Source organism: Salvelinus alpinus, chromosome 4, assembly GCF_045679555.1.
Source record: "Salvelinus alpinus chromosome 4, SLU_Salpinus.1, whole genome shotgun sequence".
NCBI lineage: Eukaryota > Metazoa > Chordata > Actinopteri > Salmoniformes > Salmonidae > Salvelinus > Salvelinus alpinus.
The window spans coordinates 30,380,556-30,403,681 of NC_092089.1; the positions used below are offsets into that span (position 1 = coordinate 30,380,556).

The window sequence follows — 23,126 nt, forward strand, 5'->3', positions numbered from 1 at the left end:
ACCCCGCCCTGTGCAATTGGGTCCTGGACCTCCTGACGGGCCACCCCCAGGTAGTGAAGGTAGGAAACAACACCTCCACTTCGCTGATCCTCAACACTGGGGCCCCACAAGGGTGCATGCTCAGCCCCCTCCTGTACTCCCTGTTCACCCATGATTGCATGTCCAAGCACGCCTCCAACTCAATCATCAAGTTTGCAGACGACACAACAGTAGTAGGCTTGATTGCCAACAACGATGAGACAGCCTACAGGGAGGAGGTGAGGGCTCTGGGAGTGTGGTGGCAGGAAGGCCAAAAAGATCATCAAGGACAACAACCACCTGAGCCACTGCCTGTTCACCCCGCTATCACCCAGAAGGCGAAGTCAGTACAGGTGCATCAAAGCTGGGACCGAGAGGCTGAAAACAGCTTCTATCTCAAGGCCATCAGACTGCTAAACAGCCATCACTAGCACAGAGGCTGCTGCCTATATACACAGATATCAAATCAAATGTATTTATATAGCCCTTCTTACATCAGCTGATATCTCAAAGTGTGAAATCATTGGCCACTTTAATAAATGGAACACTAGTCACTTTAATAATGTCACTTTAATAATGTTTACATACAGTTGAAGTCGGAAGTTTACATACACTTAGGCCAACCTAACCTAAGTCATTAAAACTTGTTTTTCAACCACTCCACAAATTTCTTGTTAACAAACTATAGTTTTGGCAAGTCGATTAGGACATCTACTTTGTGCATGACACAAGTAATTTTCCAACAATTGTTTACAGACAGATGATTTCACTTATCTGTATCACAATTCCAGTGGGTCAGAAGTTTACATACACTAAGTTGACTGTGCCTTTAAACAGCTTGGAAAATTCCAGAAAATGATGTCATGGCTTTAGAAGTTTCTGATAGGCTAATTGACATAATTTGAGTCCATTTGAGGTGTACCTGTGGATGTATTTCAAGGCCTACCTTCAAACTCAGTGCCTCTTTGCTTGACATCATGGGAAAATCAAAAGAAATCAGCCAAGACCTCAGAAAAAGAATTGTAGACATCCACAAGCCTGGTTCATTCTTGGGAGCAATTTCCAAATGCCTGAAGGTACCACGTTCATCTGTACAAACAATAGTACGCAAGTAAAACACCATGAGAACACGCAGCCGTCATACCGCTCAGGAAGGCGACGCATTCTGTCTCCTAGAGATGAACGTACTTTGGTCCGAAAAGTGCAAATCAATCCCAGAACAACAGCAAAGGACCTTGTGAAGATGCTGGAGGAAACCGGTACAAAGTATCTATATCCACAGTAAAACGAGTCCTATATCGACATAACCTGAAAGGTCGCTCAACAAGGAAGAAGCCACTGCTCCAAAACTGCCATAAAAAAGCCAGACTACGGTTTGTAACTGCACATGAAGACAAAGATTGTACTTTTTGGAGAAATGTCCTCTGGTCTGATGAAACAAAAATAGAACTGTTTGGCCATAATGACCATCTTTATGTTTGGAGGAAAAAGGGGGAGGCTTGCAAGCCAAAGAACACCATCCCAACCATGAAGCACAGGGGTGGCAGCATCATGTTGTGGGGGTGCTTTGCTGCAGGAGGGACTGGTGCACTTCACAAAATAGATGGCATCATGAGGGGGGAAATTATGTGGATATATTGAAGCAACATCTCAAGACATCAGTCAGGAAGTTAAAGCTTGGTCGCAAATGGGTCTTCCAAATGGACAATGACCCCAAGCAAACTTCCAAAGTTGTGGCAAAATGGCTTAAGGACAACAATGTCAAGGTATTGGAGTGGCCATCACAAAGCCCTGACCTCAATCCTATGGAAAATTTGTGGGCAGAACTGAAAAAGCGTGTGCAAGCAAGGAGGCCTACAAACCTGACTCGGTTACACCAGCTCTGTCAGGAGGAATGGGCCAAAATTCACCCAACTTATTGTGGGAAGCTTGTGGAAGGCTATCCGAAACGTTTGACCCAAGTGAAACAATTGAAAGGCAATGCTACCAAATACTAATTGAGTGTATGCAATCTTCTGACCCACTGGGAATGTGATGAAAGAAATAAAAGCTGAAATAAATCATTCTCTCTACTATTATTCTGACATTTTACATTCTTAAAATAAAGTGGTGGTCCTAACTGACCTAAGACAGGGAATTTTTACTAGGATTAAATGTCAGTAATTGTGAAAAACTGAGTTTTAATGTATTTGGCTAAGGTATATGTAAATTTCCGACTTCAACTGTATCTTGCATTACTCATCTCGTATATACTGTATTCTACTGTCTATGCCGCTCTGTCATTGCTCGTCCATATATTTATCTATTCTTAATTCCATTCCTTTACTAAGATTTGTGTGTACTGGGTATATGTTGTGAAATTGTTAGATATTACTTGTTAGATATTGCTACACTGTCAGAACTAGATGCACAATATCATCTGCTAAACACATGTATGTGACCAATAAAGCTTGATTTGATTTGCTGCGCTTTGGTCAATCTAAATGATTCTGTTGTGCCATTTGAGTAGAAAGCACCTTTACCTTGTCATAATGACAAAAGTGTCCCCTTAAATCGTATGAATATATCAAATGTAATTTGGAACAACATGTAAAAAACTATAGTTTATGATATTGTATACACACTGTACTTTAATAATAGGCTATATTGTTGTATGTGTGAATTGAAAAGTATCTCTGCTTTGCCTTGCCCCATTGGCTAAAATGTATTTCTTATAGCCCAACTATTGTCTTTCATTCTTTTACAAATTAAACACCCTTAGCATAGACAATGTAATTGTTGTGGTAGTCTTAGGCTAACTATCACAGTGGCACCTCCAAGAGCCACTCAGACCTTGTGGGAAGACCCAGAAAAGTACAATTATTTCCATGACAGAACTAAAAAGCTATTTTGGACAGATCAATGTAGACATTTTCAAATATATGGAACTTAAAAGTTTTATATCACTAAATTTTGATCGGAAATCTTTTGGACATCAGGGTAATGTTGAGGGATTCCTAAAACCTTGCAGAGAGCCTATCTAACTGACAAGTATAGCTACAGTAAAAAAGGCCATGCATGTGCACGTGACTTTCCCTACAGTCCAATAGGGGTGATTTCTCCACTTCTCAGCTGTCCATCACAGCCTCCTGGTTTCCACCAATCAGCATGACCGAATTCACACTTGGACTCTGGCCGCTTCTATTCTAGGTCAGAGTGGTTATTGTTGTAGGCATATGAAGAAGCAAGTTCGGCTGCCAACCAAGTTATCAGTGTGTTTAAATCTAGAAGTGTTGTGCTACATCTGCAATGTAAATTTGGCCTTTGTATTGTCATGATTGTTTATGCTGACGATGGGAGTAATACTTTGTGACTGAGACTGATTGTGTTACATCTGTAACGTGTTGGTGCTGCCATTAGCTTATACCTGATACTGATTGTGTTACATCTGTAACGTGTTGGTGCTGCCATTAGCTTATACCTGATACTGATTGTGTTACATCTGTAACGTGTTGGTGCTGCCATTAGCTTATACCTGATACTGATTGTGTTACATCTGTAACGTGTTGGTGCTGCCATTAGCTTATACCTGATACTGATTGTGTTACATCTGTAACGTGTTGGTGCTGCCATTAGCTTATACCTCATACTGGCATTGTTTACCTGTTGTCAAAGCATGTCATCCTCCAAGTACATAATTTGGCCTGAATGCCAAGCGTCAAATCTGGAGGAAATCTGGCACCGTCCCTACGGTGAAGCATGGTGGTGGCAGCATCATGTGGGGATGTTTTTCAGTGGTAGGGACTAGGAGACCAGTCAGGTTCAAGGGAAAGATGAATGGAGCAAAGTACAGAGAGATCATTGATGAAAACCTTCTCCAGAGCACTCAGGACCTCAGATTGCAGTGAAGGTTCACCTTCCAACAGTACTACGACCCTAAGCACACAGCCAAGACAACGCTGGAGTGGCTTTGGTACAATTCTCTGAATGTCCTTGAGTGGCCCAGCCAGAGCCCGGCATTGAACCCAATCTAACATCTCTGGAGAGACCTGAAAATAGCTGTGCAGCGACGCTCCACATCCAACCTGACAGAGCTTGAAAGGATTTGCAGAGAAGAATGGGAGAAACTCCCTAAATACAGATGTGCCAAGCTTGTAGCGTCATAGCCAAGAAGACTTGAGGCTGTAATCGCTGCCAAAGGTGCTTCAACAAAGTACTGAGTAAAGGGTCTGAATACTTACAATACCAGTCAAAAGTTTGGACACACCAACTCATTCAAGTGTTTTTCTGTATTTTTACTATTTTCTACATTGTAGAATAGTAGTGACGACATCAAAGCAACCTGGGACACATCTGGATAATCTCAATTGCATTGCCTTGATTCCCTGCATTACATCCTCTCTCCTCGCCTCCTTCTCAAAACCCATTGGATGAGATGGTCAGAGGGGAGAGACCTCTAAACATCTCATTTAATGGGTTTTGAGAAGGAGGAGAGGAGAGAGGATGTGAGGAATTAATTAAATGCAACTGAGATTATCCAGATGCCTGAATACAGAATCACAAAAAATTGTACGACTGGGACCTTACTCATAACTATCCGTGGGCTAGAGAATTGTCTATTTTTTGTGAAACTGATTTGCAGTATATATTCAGGTCCAAATTACCCAAATCAGGGACAGGTTTTTTTGATCCACAAGGCAAAATGTGCAGTTAAACCTAAACTTATCAAAGATAAACTACACCCCTGAACCATATGTCCACCTGGACCTAACAAAAAGCCAAATATCAGTTTGTGCACCACTCAGATCCGGAACCCTCCCTCTGGCTATAGAGACAGGTAGGTTTAACAGAGTGCCTGAAGAGGAGATCATTTAAATACAACATGTAAAGTGTTGGTCCCATGTTTCATGAGCTGAAATAAAAGATCACAGAGATTTTCCATATGGAGAAAAAACACATTTCTCAAAAGTTTTGTGCAGAAATTTGTTTACGCCCCTGTTAGTGAACATTTTGGCATTTTCCTTTGCCAAGATAATCCATCCACCTGACAGGTGTGTGATATCAAGAAGCTGATTAAACAGGGTGATCATTACACAGGTGCACGTTGTGCTTTGGACAATAAAAGGCCACTCTAAAATGTGCAGTTTTGTCAAACAACACAATGCCAAATATATAAAAAGTTTTGAGGGATCTTGCAATTGCCATGTTGACTGCAGGAATGTCCACCAGAGCTGTTACCAGAGAATTGAATGTTAATTTCTCTACCATAAGCTGCCTTCAACGTTGTTTTAGAGAATTTGGCAGTACGTCCAACTGGCCTACCAACAGCAGACCATGTGTAACCACACCAGCCCAGGACCTCTACATCTGGCTTCTTCACTTGTGGGATCGTCTGAGACCAGCCACCCAGACAGCTGATGAAACTGAGGAGTATTTCTGTTTGTAATAAAGCCCTTTTGTGGGGAAAAATCTATCTTATTGTCTGGGCCTGGCTCCCCAGTGGGCAGGCATGTATTGTTGTCTCTACCATCTTGCCCTTTGTGCTGTTGTCTGTGCCAAGTAATGTTTGTACCATGTTTTGTTCTGCTACCATGTTGTGTTGCTACCATGCTGTTGTCATGTGTTGCTGCCATGCTATGTTGTTATCTTAGGTCTCTCTTTATGTAGTGTTGTGGTGTCTCTCTTGTCGTGATGTGTGTTTTGTCTTATATTTTTATTTTATTTATTTTTATTTTTTATCCCAGCCCCCTGTCCCCGCAGGAGGCCTTTTGCCTTTTGCCTTTTGGTAGGCCGTCATTGTAAATAAGAATTTGTTCTTAACTGACGTGCCTAGTTAAATAAAGGTTAAATTAAATAAATAAATAAATAAAATGGCACCCAATGGGGTGGGCCTATGCCCTCCCAGGCCCACCCAGGGCTGCGCCACCCCTGCCCAGTCATGTGAAATCCATAGATTAGAGCCTAATGAAAGTATTTTTATTGACTGATTTCCTTATATGAACTGGTACTCAGGAAAATCTTTGAAATTGTTGCATGTTGGCATTTATATTTTTGTTCAGTATACTTTATTGTTCACAACCCAACCCCGAGACACACACACTCCCCGAGGGACTGGAAGCAAGGGTCAGTCGCAGTGCAACGCCCCTGGAGCGATTTATAAGGGGTTACATGCCTTGCTCAGGGGCACAATGGCAGGCGATGGAATCAGCAACCCTCCGGGATGGTAGAAAGTAGTAGCATTCGGGTTCTGTATAAACAGGAGAGGAAGTACTCAACTACCAAGAAGGAGCTTCTTTCTGTGGTAGTGTTTCTTCAACATTTCAGACACTTCCTGCTGGGGAGGACATTTCTGCTGAAAACTGATCACAGCTCACTGAGGTGGATGAATAAGTTTAGCCAACCTGAAGGACAGTTAGTTAGATGGATAGAGAATCTGAATCAGTTTGACTATGATATCGTCCACAGGCCAGGGAGACTGCACAGTAATGCACATGGCACACTGACACACACAGACAGAGAGTGTAGACCATGGTTACCCAATCAGCTCCAAGTGATTTATAATTGAAGAAATCTGTTCCCAGGTATTCCCACACATAATGGAGAGAAACGTGATCATATACAAATGTAAGAAAGGTTTCAAATTATTGTGTTTTAGTCAAACATTATACTGTGTGTGCTTCTTGAGGTATATTTTCAGTCTACAAATGAATGGTAATTATGGCCCCGTGACCATCCGCTCAAGAAAAAAATCAGCCTGTGGCTGGATCTAGTTGATGATCCCTGGTGTAGACACAGCCGACTCACAGGAGTTTACTGTCAATCTGAGAGCCTTAGTCAACAAGCCTCAGGGTGGCACTATTGAGCCTGTAGTCAGAGCTCAATCAAGCCAGTCAAACCCCCATAAATGCAGCTTTCCTTTTGAAAGCACATGATAGAGACCCAATGGATAGCTGTAGACTTAATGGGTCTTTTACAGAGACTGGATGAGGCAACACAAACAGTATAGTTACTGTACTAGGTGGTGCACTCTCAGAAAAAAGAGTGCTATGTAAAACCCTTTATCCCTGTAGGAGAACCCTCTGAAAAAAGGTTCCAGATAGAACCCTTTTAGGTAAGATAAACCCCTTTTTGTCTACAAATAGCAACCTTTCAAGGGTTATATTTGGAACCAGATGTTCTATGTGGAATCAAAACGGGTTTGATGTGATCCGAAAATAGTTCTATCTGGAACTTTTTTTCAGAGGGTTCTCCAACAGGGACAAATGGTTCTACATAGCACTCTTTTTTTCTGAGAGTGTAAGAGGCATACACCATACCTAATCAGGAAGCAGAAATATTGGCCAAGAAACTGGTTGAGGGATTTGTGTTGAAGCTAAGCGTTCATCGCTCAATCCATTGTCACCAGTGGAGACATTTTGAATTTACTCTTTTCAGAGAGATAACGGTTAAACACTTAATAAAGCCAGAACCACTCCATACAACCGTCAATCAAATGAACAGGACTCATCACTCTGATCAATACGATGTCACTTTATGTTGTTGACCAATAAAACATTTGAATGAGATTCACCCATAAAATCGGATGGCATGCAGGAGTAGTATTACATTTTCCACTGGGTTCACACCATACAATTTATTTTATTTAATCCTTCAGAGACACCTTCCCAGTGAGAGCACTTTGGGTCCGCAACCATGCAGGTGCACTCCAGGAATTGGCCAGCAGAGACAGGGGGCAGGGCGACAGGGCCTGGGCTCGCTGCAGCAGGGGGGGGGGGGGGGATGTGCCCAGGTCTCTCTCGGGCCTTGTGTCCAGGTCTCTCTCGGGCCTTGTGTCCAGGTCTCTCTCGGGCCTTGTGTCCAGGTCTCTCGAGTCCAGGTCTTCCCTTAAAACAAGACTAACCTGGTTAAATATTGGTTAACCTGGGAGCAAGGAGCACAAGACCTGGGCTAAATACTATGTCAGGTAACATGCAGTAATCACACCTAAACCTGGGCTAAATAATATGTTTTGGATCATACAGTATACACACCTTAACCTGTCCATGTCTAAAATGTGTTAGTCGTACTGTAACACACACACTGACTGTCTGTTACCGTGTCCAGGTGAAGACGTTTAACGAGGGCTGTGTGATGGTGAGGCAGCCAGCTCTGGAGCTGATATCTCACCTGAAGAGAGCCGACTACAGCAAGCCCACCCTGCGCTACCTACTCTGTATCCTACCCTACCTAATACACCTGATCACACCTCAATGTACCTTTACACATTTAATTTACACACAGTCATCCCCGTACCTCTCTATGACCAGTGTTGTCTACCTGTGTTGTGTTGAATTATGTTGGTGTTGACCTTGACTGGTTGTGTAGATGGGGTGAAGGGCAGTGGGAAGACCATGTCTCTCTGTCATACTGTCCACTACTGCTCCACACAGGGATGGCTAGTACTACACATACCAGATGGTGAGTAACACACACACACCCCAACATGGCATACACACAGACACACAAAATAATGATGATAATAATGATTGTGATAATAATCTCCTCTCTATAGCCCACCTGTGGGTGAAGAACTGTAAGGAACTGCTGCCCTCCTCCTACCACGCTTCCCGCTTTGACCAGCCAATTCATGCCTCCAACTGGCTACACACCTACAGATCCACCAATGAAAACTATCTCTCCAAGGTAGCTCCTCCTCCTCAGCTAGATAGTGGGCGCCAGGTACATGTTGCCTGCAGGAACAGATCTTGGATCAGCTTTCCCTCCCCTAATCCTAACATAAGAAGTAAGATATGTATGTAAACTTGAGGTGTGCTGTATGTGTGACTAGTGTATCTCTCCTTGTGTTGTTGTTTTAGATCAAGTTGAGGCAGCGGTACGTGTGGACTAAGAGGGAGAGCACTGAGGAGGGTCGGCCACTAGGGGAGCTGGTGGACATGGTGAGTCCAGTGTTAACGTGCCCTTTATTAGTCTGGGCTCCAGTCTTGCAACGTGATTGGTTCAGTGCACTTCTCTTCTAAGAACCCCATACCACGTGTAAGGGAAAATGTTAAAGTCTGAAGAGAGAGCCTGGAATTGTACACAGTATGCATCTTCTCTCACTCGATCTTGGTTAGTGCAGGTGACTGTGACCAATTGGCAGAATGCCCAGAATATGTTCTGGAAGTTAAGATAGGAGACATTGCTCAGTTTCTTGGGAAGTTTCTTGGGAAACTGAGCCAGCGCGATAACAGCCAGTCACCTGCAGGAACCAACCCTATGAACCATGCCTATGTAGCTTTTTGTGTAGCAGGCTGCGGGACAGAGGGGTGTGAAACACTGCATTTCCTTTTGCAACTCCCACATTGCCACACGAAACAGACCATTTTACTTACCCATAGAAGTAGTTACTATACCCCACATTACCTGACATCATTACTTACCCATATAAGTAGTTACTATACCCCACATTACCTGACATCATTACTTACCCATAGAAGTAGTTACTATACCCCACATTACCTGACATCATCACTTACCCATAGAAGTAGTTACTATACCCCACATTACCTGACATCGTTACTTACCCATAGAAGTAGTTACTATACCCCACATTACCTGACATCGTTACTTACCCATAGAAGTAGTTACTATACCCCACATTACCTGACATCGTTACTTACCCATAGAAGTAGTTACTATACCCCACATTACCTGACATCGTTACTTACCCATAGAAGTAGTTACTATACCCCACATTACCTGACATCATTACTTACCCATAGAAGTAGTTACTATACCCCACATTACCTGACATCATTACTTACCCATAGAAGTAGTTACTATACCCCACATTACCTGACATCATTACTTACCCATAGAAGTAGTTACTATACCCCACATTACCTGACATCATTACTTACCCATAGAAGTAGTTACTATACCCCACATTACCTGACATTGTTACTTACCCATAGAAGTAGTTACTATACCCCACATTACCTGACATCATTATTTACCCATAGAAGTAGTTACTATACCCCACATTACCTGACTTCATTACTTACCCATAGAAGTAGTTACTTTACCCCACATTACCTGACATCATTACTTACCCATAGAAGTAGTTACTATACCCCACATTACCTGACATCATTACTTACCCATAGAAGTAGTTACTATACCCCACATTACCTGACATTGTTACTTACCCATAGAAGTAGTTACTATACCCCACATTACCTGACATCATTATTTACCCATAGAAGTAGTTACTATACCCCACATTACCTGACTTCATTACTTACCCATAGAAGTAGTTACTTTACCCCACATTACCTGACATCATTACTTACCCATAGAAGTAGTTACTATACCCCACATTACCTGACATCATTACTTACCCATAGAAGTAGTTACTTTACCCCACATTACCTGACATCATTACTTACCCATAGAAGTAGTTACTATACCCCACATTACCTGACTTCATTACTTACCCATAGAAGTAGTTACTTTACCCGATCATAGGGATGGTTAACTCTGGAAATTCCTTCTGTTTCTTTCCACCCCATGTACAGTATGGAACAGTCGTCAGAGTTCCCTACAAATAGATGTATTGGTGCCTTTTGGGCATTTCAGTGTTTATTGAGGACCTCTTTGCTGAGGAATGTGATTGATTTCATGAGTGTGTTGTATTTTATTGTGTTCTCTTTGTATATTTATTTTCTGGTGTATTTCCTATGTGTCATTTGTTGTGTAATTGTGAGATGCAGGGCTCCCTTGCAAAAGAGACCTTGGTCTCAATGGGACTCCCTGTTAAAATAAAGGTCAAAAATAAATATTTGATTGTCATTTACACCAACACCCCTACAGTATATGGGTCTCTCTCTGTCGCTCCTCCGTGTGGAGGGGTGGTCATCGCCACTCTGTCTCAGACGGTGTCTCTACGCTCCAAGCCTTCCTGCACCAGGAGCTGCCTGGGGCCATGATTAAATCCTGATTAATGTTGTTGTTGATGTTGATGTCCAGTCCCAGTCTAAACTCCAGCTCTTTGGAGTCTTTAGATCTGGGCTATTAGGGTTAAGGGAAGGGACTAAGGTAATGACCTGTAGACACAGCCGACCTGTAGACCTGTGACCTGTAGACACAGCCGACCTGTAGACCTGTGACCTGTAGACACAGCCGACCTGTAGACCTGTAGACACAGCCGACCTGTAGACCTGTGACCTGTAGACACAGCCGACCTGTAGACCTGTGACCTGTAGACACAGCCGACCTGTAGACCTGTGACCTGTAGACACAGCCGACCTGTAGACCTGTGACCTGTAGACACAGCCGACCTGTAGACCTGTGACCTGTAGACACAGCCGACCTGTAGACCTGTGACCTGTAGACACAGCCGACCTGTAGACCTGTGACCTGTAGACCTGTGACCTGTAGACACAGCCGACCTGTAGACCTGTGACCTGTAGACCTGTGACCTGTAGACACAGCCGACCTGTAGACCTGTGACCTGTAGACACAGCCGACCCACAGGAGTTTACTGTCAATCTGAGAGCCATCGTCAACAAGCCTCAGGGTGTCGCTATTGAGCCTGCAGTCAGAGCTCAAACAAGCCAGTTAGTTCAAACAAATGCAGCTTTCCTTTTGGAAGCACAGGATAGAGACCCAGTGGTCTCCCAGTTAAAGACATTGAAAAAAAGAGGGTAGAGCAGAGCGCCGTGTTGAAATGCAAACTGAGACGAATTTCAAGCCATTCAAACAAGTGTGGGGAGGCATTACATGTGAAGAATGTGGTGTTATGTCTTGACAGTGGTGATTGTAACATGTAAATATTGGTAGGGCAAAAATAAGATATGTATTATTGTCACATACACAAAACGAATATGCGTCAAAACCACTACACCAAAAATTGAATGCACCAATGCCAGAAATGAGTTTTGAGCCACACAAACGTTCTAACATTTGGGTTATGATCAGTTTATAGGCTAGTTACTTCCCCTATATTTAGCTCTTAGTACACTAAGAGGACTTTAGCATTTACTTTTAAAGAGTAAAGTGTATTTTACGTTCAGAATCAAATTCAGCATCGATCTGACATCAACAAAGATACGTCCTAACTAGCTAACGTTAGCTACCTCAGTACAGCTGCTAGCCACTGCTTCCATCCAAACAACTCTGGATGAATCTTCTATTTTTTTGCCATGTCCTTTTGAAATGTTGAGTGGCTGATGAGCACCAAGAGTTTTATCTCTGTATTTCTTCATTATGCAAAGTTTGAAAAGGAATTGCTAGGAGATAGTCGACATGATTAGAGAGAGAGAGAGAGATCCTGGAGGGCCACAGTGTTTGCTCTAAAGATGACACCCCCAGGTATGAGAATAATGAATATGTGTGGCTTAGTGAATACCAGAAGAGGTTGTCAGCTTACTTTTAAATTGCAAAAACAACGGTCAGATGTGCTGTATGAAGTACTGGAGTACAGTGGAATGGGCCTTATTATTCCATCGTACACTATAACCTTACTTATACTAAAACCTTACTTTGGGGTTGTATCAGAGCACAACAGGAAACGGGGTGGAAACTGGGTGATCTGAGAAAAAGAAACCAGTGTTGCCTAGGTTACCCTTCAGAATAAAATGCCTTCCTCACTGACTAAGGTCACACAGAGAAAAGGGAATGGAGAGAGTTTGTGTGTGTTGTGTGTGGAGGAAAATGGTAAACTGTGGGCTCCAAGGGATGTTGATGTGTCAACTGAAAGGGAACTGGAAACTGTCAGGACTGAAAGCTAGTCAAAGACACAGAGACATATACAACACAAATGGACGTAAACACTGAGATGCCCTGTGCACCTACAAGAGAAAGTGTCAAGCACCTGAGTCAATTGCAGCAGGTCAGGGGGTGGACCCCAAAGAACTGTTAGGAGCACTGAACTATATATTAACGGTTAGGAACCCCGCTTGGCTAGAGGGTTTGGGTTTTAACACTGGTAACCATATACATTCAGAAAGCATTGACAAAGATTTTCATAACTAACCCACACTAGGTTATTGTTCTATCTGTGTGGTCACTGTACAATGTCTCAGTGGATTACATATATATTGTTTTAAGTTTAGTCAGTTAAATTATGTGTTTCAGTCTAAGAAGGTAATGACATAGAAATAGAATCCATGGATTATATTTACATGGGTAACGTAAGCTAATGTGTGTATACGTTTGAATATCTCTCAGCCTATCACACAGTGTTATGCAAATGAGTTGCTGTATATGATGATGCTGTCTGCGGCCAGTGTTGCCAACTTAGCGACTTTGTTGCTATATTTAGCGACTATTCAGACCCCTCTAGCGACACATTTTCATAAAATCGACTAGCAACAAATCTAGCAACTTTTTCTGGTGTTATTGGAGACTTTTGGAGACTCTGACGTGAAAGTACGTATCGTTCTTACTCTTCTCAACAAGCAGCGGGTGCTGCCGTGGGCCCCACCCCCGTCCCAAAGCACTCACACGCGGCCCAGTCCTCGCGCAGCAGTCCCTCCCAGCTGCAGTCAGAGCAGGAGATGTTCACCCCTCTGCGTCCAGACTGCATGCAGGAAGCTGATTTCGCCCTGGCTTACATTCAGGGCGGGATGTAAATGTAAAATGTATCAACATTTCTGGGGTTTGTTGAGTTGGAGGGAGGAGATGCCAAATCTATAGCCCGTGCTGTTGTGGCTTTTGTTAGTAAAACGTTTATTGGAGACAGGAGATCAAGTAGAGACATAGGACGAGGTGGATTATTATATAATAAGGCCTTTTATTGATATGTAAAAATATCTTAGTAAATCGTGCATCACGGCTCCTTCTGTCTGACTCGTATTGAATCGTCGGAAGAGGGCCCTCTAAACAGTACATACAGATTATATAGGCAACAAGCAAAGTAGGTTGATCTTGTCGTCTGGCCTTCCGATTGGTCGATCTGGGTCGTGGGTAGTCCTGTTCGGCCTGATGTCGACATTCCATTGGCTTTTCACACAGTTCTTTGTCCTAGTCACATCCAAAGGCATCCTGCATGTGCGTTTGTTTTCACAGGCCCTATTCATGGGGGAGGGGATGTGTGTGTGGGTCTGACAAAGTAGTGGGGATGGGTGCATGTTGTGCCAAGAATAGCTTATGTTGAGAAGTGGTTAAAACAAGTTACCAGTATCTAATACAATTTCTTACACTTTCCTCGAGAAGTGTTGTCTTAAAAAATATAAACACCTGGGGATAGGGACTGACAATGCCTCTGTTATGACGGGGATTAACAATGGGGTCCATAAAGTGCTGAAGGAGGAGTATGGCCTCAAATATCTGGTTCTTATTCGCTGTGTGCCACTCTCTGCAGCTTGCTGTAAGTCATGCTTCCAACGACACCATCCCCCGTAGTGTGGAGTACTTGGTACGAGAGACTTATAACTGGTTTTCAGTGTCTCCAAAGCGCAGGGAGGCCTACAAGGCCATATATGAGACCATCAACTGTGGGGAGGAACCTTTACAGATATTCAAGGTGTGTGCTACACGATGGCTCTCCATTGAACCCGCGGTTTCACGCATTTTGGACCAGTAGGAGGAGCTTAGGCTGCATTTCGCAGTCACCAAGTCCAATGAACACTGCTACATGGCTGAGGTTGTATACTCCATGTACAGTGATCCTCAAAACATATTGTATCTGACTTTTTTGAAGTCAGTGCTGGGTGAGGTACAGTTGGCCATCAAGGCCCTTTGAGGGAGAGCAAGTAGATCCTCTTAAGCTACTTGACAGCTTGGTTAGCCTGATCAAGTCTGTGAGCAGCAGGGTGCTGAATCCACTGGCAAATGTTAATGTACTCAAAGGGCCAATAGATGGATACATCAGTCCCAAACCGTACCTTCCTTGGTTCCCTTTTTGAATCAAAGGCAGCTGAGCTCCACCTTGCGCCTGAGGATGAAAACAATGTCTGAAAGTGGTGTGTAGCCTTCACCATCTCCCTCACTAATGAGTTGAGGGTGAGACTGCTGGACAACATCAAAGCATTGTTTTCAAGTACAAAGCACAATAAGAGCCCTGGAGAAATAGAAAAAATAGCCAATCTCCTTGGCTGCTCCCCTGCAGAGATAGACAAGATTGTCCAGCGATGGCGTGCCATCCATCTTAGTAAATGGAATGAGACAAAAAACACACTGTGCTTCTGGAGTGAGATGTGGAAGTTCAGGGATGCAGCTGATATCAACCCGTTTCAAGAACTTGCCATGGCTGCTGTGTCTGTGTTGTCCTTGCCACACTCGAATGCTGAAGTCGAGAGAGTATTCAGCCAGATGAGTGTGGTAAACAGCAAACTTAGAAATCGTATGTCCTTGCAGACCCTTAACTCCATCCTGTACATTCGATATGGACTGAAGCTGTCTGGTGAGGCTTGCTATGAGCACCAGCTGCCTGATAATGTTTTGCAGCTTTTTGGCACATCAGCTGCTTACTCATTTAAGTCAGCTCCCTCAGTTGCTGAACCTGCCATAGAGAGCCTTGACCAAAATGACAATGACCCACTCTTTCTGTGAGCCAGCACAGCCTGTGGGTCTGAAAGAAAAACAATTAACCTGAATTAGGGCCAGACTACTTACCATCATTTTCTCACATTGCCATTGACAGTTTTTTCTATTGTCTCTTTTTGGTCCATTTAGATTGTTAATGTAGATTGTATATAAAAAAAAAAGTAAAACATTTTATGGTTAAAAATGTTCATGTTTTACTGTGACTTGTTGTAGGCTCCTAAGTGGACCATAAGGTTAAAAACCAAACCAAATTAAGAAAACTAAACTAAAAAAATAAAAAATAAATTAGTAACTCCGCCAGAGTGTCTCTTTTGGGTCACTTTTGCCAGTCCCAAGCCCAGATAAAGGAGGAGGCTTGGAATTGTGACATAAAAAACCCCAAGAATCGACAGAAGAAAGTTCATTTGTAGTTCTAAACATATTTAGGGTGTTTTTTACTCACTTTTTGTCTCTCCCACGACGTTTTCCTCTCTCCTACAGTGTCCATCACAATTACATGCACATGGCCAATTATGCAAAACAGGTGATGACGTCATTTAGCAACTTTTAGCGACTTTTAGGACAGCCAATAGCTACTTTCCTTACTGAGGAGTTGGCAACACTGGGCGAGCTGGGCCAGTCAGTTTGAGTAGCGCTTGTGTGCGTTGGGTCCGGGTTGGTGCGCACTATATTCATCCAAATAAACCACAACTTGATTATTTCATGTAAAATGATCGTCCCGAACCGTTTATGCTAGTTAACTGGCTACGTTAGTTTCAGTGGCTATGCAGGCTCGTTACACATTGGTTACACTACTATGGTGGGCAATGTTCCCAACCTTGTATTTGTCACTGGCGACCTCTAGCGGTAAACTACAATTTACATCGAAGTGACGTACCACAGTGCGCTTGTCATATGACTATCGAGGTCCATACAATTTTGGACAATCCGGATATAGCAGAGACAATCGATCAGTTGAACATGCGACTCAATACTTGACGTGCACTTTATGACATGTCAAATATCCTGATAAAAACTAGGTAAGAACGAACCTCTGATGCGCGCACTGGTGACAGTTGCGGATTAAAATGACACTAGCTAATGGACTAAAGGAGCCTAACGTTACTCCGTATGTATAATGTAATGGAACAGAGTCATGATCAGGGGCTAGTAGGCTACAGCACCTGTCAGCATGCTGTTGTTATTCTCTGTTCTCTCTACCAATAGAATGCCATTGTCAACAGCACTCATCCCTCTCGCTTTGTTCATTGGAGTAGCAACACGATCCAGAGGTACAGTATGTTATGTATGGCCACTTTCACATGGGAACTAACTAACTAGTCGAATTAAATGTAGAACTAGCCATGACCATGTTTATAACTACTTAACACATAGATAAAGCTTTATGACACATGTTTCTGAACTGCATTGTTTAAATCAGCATGTTTACCACTGTTAGTCATGTCATTTATTGACGCTGATGACCCAAGACCCATAGCTTCCCTTCTTGTTATTTATCCTCAAAACACAGCGTCTCCTCATTTCCCTTATGAACGACCCTCTATAACCCTGTGTGTGTGTTTCCTCCCCAGGCAGTGATGAGTGTGTGGCCCGTAACTTTGGCCATGGCTCGGTGGTGTGTGAGTGTAACTCCACCCACTGTGACAGTATTGGGTCGGACACACTACCTGTCTTGGGTCAGTTCCTGTCCTTCACCAGCAGTAAGGCTGGCAGCAGGCTGCAGAGAGGACAGGGACAGGGACAGAAGAACAGCACTAGAGCAGGTGAAAATAGCCTGGGCTGAAAACAACAACCCCCACTAGCCCAAGGGTGGGAAACAAAAAAGACAAAAGCCTGCACACACTGTTACCCTTCAGGACCTGTACTGACCACCCCCCTCTCTCCATCTCTCCCAGTTCTCAGGCTGACTGTGGTTCCCTACCAGAAGTACCAGAGGATCAGAGGGTTTGGAGGAGCCATGACAGACTCAGCTGCCATTAACATCCTGTCTCTGTCCCCCAGAACACAGGACCAGCTACTACGACAGTACTTCTCTGCTCAGGGTGAGAGGTCAGGGTGTCAGTAAGGGCCATAGCTATAATCATAATTACTAGAATAGTCCTGTCTATTTCACTTGAGTAAGACATTTTATGTCAATGGGACAAACCTGGTCAGATAAAGGCTGAGTTAAGTGTGTATACTGCTGTGCTTTGTGTCCCAGGTATTGGGTACAGTGTGGTGCGGGTGCCCATTGCCAGCTGTGACTTCTCAACCCATCTGTACACCTATGCCGACTCACCTGGAGACTACAACCTGGACAACTTTACCTTAGCACCAGAGGACACTAACATGAAGGTGGCTTAGATAGTCTCTCTGTTTCTCGCTCTCTTTTTTCAGCTCTTTCTCTCCTTTGACTTGTTAGATCGTAAACGTATCAAATTAAAGTTTATTGGTCGCGTAAACAGTTTAGCAGGTGTTATAGCGGTCCAGCGAAATGCTTATGTTACTAGCTCCAAACACTGCAGTCAGATGTCAAACAATGAAAATAAAAAAGGCAAGGAATCAAGAACATCTGAATCCAATGAACAACCTAAATAGCACTGTAGCAGTATCAAAATGAAATCCATACAGTATGTACTGTACACCGAGGGGATTTCCACAAGCTAAACTAACTAACTACATGTATGTAATCCATACAGTATGTACTGTACACCGAGGGGATTTCCACAAGCTAAACTAAGAATGGTATTTACAGCAGTGGTACACTACACGGCCAGAAGTATGTGGACACCACTTCAAATTAGTGGATTTGGCTATTTCAGCCACACCCATTGCTGACAGGTGTATAAAATCGAGCACACAGCCATGAAATTTCCATAGACAAACATTGGCAGTAGAATGGCCCATACTGAAGAGGTCAGTAACTTTTAACGTGGCACCATCATAGGATGCCACCTTTCCAACAAGTCAGCTTGTCACATTTCTGCCCTGCTAGAGCTGTTCCGGTCAACTGTAAGTGCTGTTATTGTGAAGTGGAGTTTGGCCGGGCGGCCAGCTCTAGGAAGAGTCTTGGTGGTTCCAAACGTCTTTCATTTAAGAATGATGGAGGCCACTGTGTTCTTGGGGACCTTCGATGCTGCAGAATATTTAATCTATGTCGGGGATACAGTGAGAAACAGGAAGTGACTAGTGGTTCAATGTCTCTATAACATGGGACAGTATGCGGTGTCAGTGAGTGTGCATCACCTTGTAGACAGCTAGTGATGGCTGTTCAACAGTCTGATGGCCTGGTAATTGAAGCAGTTTTTTTGTCTCTCTGTCTTGGCTTTGATGCACCTGTAATGTCTTCGAATGTCAGACGGTAACAGGCCTACCACTGTCGTCAACAAACTTGATGATGGAGTTGGAGTCGTGCATGGCCATGCAGTCATGGATGAATAGGGATGTATGTACTCACAACACCACTTCCTGTTGTTGGTCCAATCCCAGATCCCCCTGCTGCAGCGAGCCCAGGCCCTGTCGCCCCGCCCCCTGTCTCTGCTGGCCAGTGCCTGGAGCGCCCCCGCATGGTTGAAGACCAACGGTGCTCTCACTGGCAAGGGCTCTTTGAAGGGCCAGCCTGGGGGCAAGGAGCACAAGACCTGGGCTAAATACTATGTCAGGTAGCATACTGTACACACCTAAACCTGGACTAAATACTATGTCAGTTATCATACAGTATACACAAAGACCTGGGCTAAATACTATGTCAGTTATCATACAGTATACACACAAAGACCTGGGCACATGGAGCCTTACAGAGGAGTTGGACTTTTCCCCCTCTCTCTGAGTATTCATTCTACTCCCTCAGGTTCCTGGAGGAGTATGCCAAATACAACCTATCATTCTGGGCCGTGACCACAGGCAACGAGCCCTCTGCTGGACAGATGACCAACTACAGGTCACATCTCACTTTATATTACATGTGTATCTAAGGCAGGTACATAATTGACAACAGGAAAAAGTGTTATTTAGTTAGTAATTGCATTCTGGTAATGAAGTTAGTTATAGAGGAAGTACATGTTACAGGTTCTTTTAGCTCAGTTGGTAGTGTATGGAGCTTGTAACGCCAGGGTAGTGGGTGCGATTCCCCAAAATACATCAAATCTATGCACGCTTTGGATAAAAGCGTCTGCTAAATGGCATATATTATAACAGTAATCTGTTTTCTCTGCTCCAGTTTCCAGGCTCTGGGCTTCACAGCAGAGGAGCAGAGGGATTGGGTGGGCCTGGACCTAGGCCCCGCCCTGCACACCTCCACACACCCCCACACACACCTCCTCATCCTGGACGACAACAGACTGCTACTGCCACACTGGGCTAAAGTGGTGAGAGAGAGGGACTCTGAAAGAAGAAAAGAACAGGGGTAGGCTTTGAGAGAGGGAGGAAAGGAATGAGAGATGAAGGGATGGGGTAAGGTAGGGTCAAGGACAGAGAGTAGAGAGAGTCAACAAAAGAAGGATGCATGGGAAAAGGGGAGAAGTCCATAAAGAAATAGTGAAATGTTGAAAGTGTACATTTGGACAATATTGAAGTATGCTCCTCCTCCTCCCAGGTCCTCAGTGATGTGCGTGCTGGCAGGTATATCCATGGTGTTGGAGTCCACTGGTACCTGGACACTCTGGTGCCGGCAGAGCTCTCCCTGGGCACTACCCACCACCTGTACCCAGAATACTACCTGTTTGGAACGGAGGCCTGCGCTGGCTGGAGCCCCACAGACAGAGGAGTACGGCTGGGTAGCTGGGAGAGAGCTGAGCAGTACGCACACAGCATCATACAGGTAAGATAGCCGTATGACCTAGAATGAGGATCGTCAATACGTACTCTTTCTTAGTCGTATGGCTAACGGGTGAGAATGACATCGTACAGGTGTACATGTGAAGGTGTTACTGTAGCAGGTAATTGAACAGGTCAGCATGACATCAGACAAAAATAAGTTGAGTGTGACCTCAATGTTTTGTCAGATTCCTGTGTATGATCTAGTTAGTAGCTTATGTGCTGATTTTACAGGGGCCAACTGATGAATTGAAGGTGTGTCTGTGAGCTCTGTCTGTTTTTGTCTCCTTGTTCTTTGTTCGTCCCTCATGAAGTCAGTTCTGTGCCATGTCCTTCAGCGCGAGTTAAACACATTCATACTGTACTCTACGGCTCAAACAGCTGCTCTGTTATGTTGCCCTACGGAACAAGCTAGAATGGTGCTCTCAGTTTATCCATGCCTCCCGCTCTTCCTCCCTCTTGTTTTTCACCCCTCCTTTCTCTCTCTGAATACTCTGCAGGACTGAAACAGGACTCTCTTACCTGTTCCCTCTCCATTCATGTAGCATCGGAACAGTCCCTCTCCTGAGAATCACAGGATTGTTTATGCTGATGCAATGCCAGGTAACACAACAACACAAACTAGACAGTGAATGAGTCACTTTCTTCCTCTCTCTACTCTCCCTCTCTTCCTCTCCTCTCTTGTCTGCTGTAGGACCTGAACCACTATGTGGTGGGCTGGACAGACTGGAACCTGGCTCTGGACCAAGGAGGAGGGCCCAACTGGGTGAAGAACTTCGTGGACAGCCCCATCATCGTGGACCACAGCCGAGACATCTTCTACAAACAGCCCACCTTCTATAGCATGGCCCACTTCAGGTACTGTCCCACCTTCTATTGCATGGCCCACTTCAGGTACTGTACTGTCCCACCTTCTATAGCATGGCTCACTTCCGGTACTGTACTGTCCCACCTTCTATAGCATGGCCCACTTCAGGTACTGTACTGTCCCACCTTCTATAGCATGGCTCACTTCAGGTACTGTACTGTCCCACCTTCTATAGCATGGCCCACTTCAGGTACTGTACTGTCCCACCTTCTATAGCATGGCCCACTTCAGGTACTGTACTGTCCCACCTATAGCATGGCCCACTTCAGGTACTGTACTGTCCCACCTTCTATAGCATGGCCCACTTCAGGTACTGTACTGTCCCACCTATAGCATGGCCCACTTCAGGTACTGTACTGTCCCACCTTCTATAGCATGGCCCACTTCAGGTACTGTACTGTCCCACCTTCTATAGCATGGCCCACTTCAGGTACTGTCCCACCTTCTATAGCATGGCCCACTTCAGGTACTGTCCCACCTTCTATAGCATGGCCCACTTCAGGTACTGTACTGTCCCACCTTCTATAGCATGGCCCACTTCAGGTACTGTCCCACCTTCTATAGCATGGCCCACTTCAGGTACTGTACTGTCCCACCTTCTATAGCATGGCCCACTTCAGGTACTGTACTACCTTCTATAGCATGGCCCACTTCAGGTACTGTACTGTCCCACCTTCTATAGCATGGCCCACTTCAGGTACTGTACTACCTTCTATAGCATGGCCCACTTCAGGTACTGTCCCACCTTCTATAGCATGGCCCACTTCAGGTACTGTACTGTCCCACCTGGGCAGGTCTGACACCCTGTACCAATACTTTATAAAATTAACCCTTCTTTCCTAACTTACTTGGTGATCACTGATCTGTATGTGTTGAAGTACATATAACACAAGTAAATTAACTCTGCTACACAGTAAGTTCCTGTGGGAGGGGTCTCAGAGAGTGGGTGTGTCCTTCAGTCAGGAAACAAAACTGGAAAGCTCTGCCTTCGTCAGGCCAGACGGGTCAGTGGTGCTTACCATCCTCAACAGGTGGGTGAAAGTGTGTGTGTTAACACTTGATATGTGTGTGTTTGCATGTGTGTTACCTTGATGTGAGACTGTGTGTGTGTTGCAGGTCGTCGTCAGAGGTCCAGTTTGAGGTGTATGATCCTGCTGTGGGTTTCATCTCCTCCAGTTCTCCAGCCCACTCCCTGCTCACACTCGCTTGGAACACACGCTGATCACACTGGAATGGAACACACACATATACAGACAAACACACACTCTGACCGCACTGGAATGGAACACACACATCACACACCTTTACTGCCTGGGCCAAAGCATTGTCACAGTCGGCATTACCCCTGTGCTACCCTTCCAAAAAACGACCAAACATTTGTCATCTGTCAGCACCATTATCCCTCACTACCAGGTCTGCTACATTTCCACCACCACACTCAACTCCCACCACCACCCAAAGCCCAATGTGCTGCCTCACAACAGCCTGACTGTTCACAGCATACCTGATAACCCTGCAGCATCGTGGGCTCTGCCATTTCTTTGATCAGAGCTTGAAATGTGTGTGTGGTTTAGCCAATACAGCCAAATATGTTGTGTGTTCCTATGTATGCTGTGACTACCTGCACTGATCTTCATCACGCTGGGAAAAGCTCTGGAATGTGTGAATATAGCATGTGATCAAACCAGGGCCAGGTACACTACTATGATCAGACACTGCTGCTGCTTGAGAAGGTCTGACCATTACACCGCTCTGCTAACAATCGTTTCTAAACTGAAATCTGGTTAATAACGGTGTGAAAATGGTTTATAAAAGAGATAATGTAAATTAATAATGTACAGAATGTATTAATGCCATTTAAAACCATTTGCCTTTTGAATTTGAATAAATGATTTGTCTCTATTACATCTTCACACAAGTATCGGGACTTTTAATGGAC

The 23,126-nt window shown here is 44.3% G+C and overlaps 1 protein-coding gene and 1 long non-coding RNA gene across 3 annotated transcripts; both read left to right on the forward strand.

The window, feature by feature from the left end:
* The first annotated feature begins 8,058 nt into the window (after positions 1-8,058).
* Positions 8,059-8,655, forward strand: LOC139572315 (uncharacterized). Its single transcript, XR_011674378.1, has 3 exons — positions 8,059-8,209; positions 8,362-8,454; positions 8,549-8,655. It is a non-coding gene; the product is annotated as an uncharacterized lncRNA (long non-coding RNA).
* Positions 8,656-16,246: 7,591 nt separating this feature from the next.
* On the forward strand, positions 16,247-23,100 carry LOC139572301 (lysosomal acid glucosylceramidase-like). 2 transcript variants are annotated; one of them, XM_071394978.1, is made up of 12 exons: positions 16,247-16,544; positions 16,732-16,796; positions 17,097-17,288; positions 17,421-17,567; positions 17,726-17,859; positions 18,994-19,166; positions 19,355-19,444; positions 19,724-19,871; positions 20,099-20,323; positions 21,014-21,177; positions 22,102-22,218; positions 22,304-23,100. In XM_071394978.1, exons 1-12 carry the CDS (start codon positions 16,519-16,521, stop codon positions 22,407-22,409), a joined length of 1,587 nt encoding a protein of 528 aa, XP_071251079.1. In that variant the 5' UTR covers positions 16,247-16,518; the 3' UTR covers positions 22,410-23,100. The 2 variants fall into 2 exon arrangements, with proteins under 2 accessions (XP_071251079.1, XP_071251080.1); XM_071394979.1 differs by lacking the exon at positions 22,102-22,218.
* The last annotated feature ends 26 nt before the right edge of the window (positions 23,101-23,126 follow it).

What these genes read in the sequence shown, in the direction of transcription:
- LOC139572301 (XM_071394978.1), top strand. Translation starts at nt 16,519, where the DNA reads ATGTCAAATATCCTGATAAAAACTAG. An exon ending in ACGCACACAGCATCATACAG is followed by an intron (nt 20,324 to 21,013) that starts GTAAGATAGCCG and finishes TGTCTGCTGTAG; the next exon opens with GACCTGAACCACTATGTGGT. An exon ending in TATAGCATGGCCCACTTCAG is followed by an intron (nt 21,178 to 22,101) that starts GTACTGTCCCAC and finishes TCTGCTACACAG; the next exon opens with TAAGTTCCTGTGGGAGGGGT.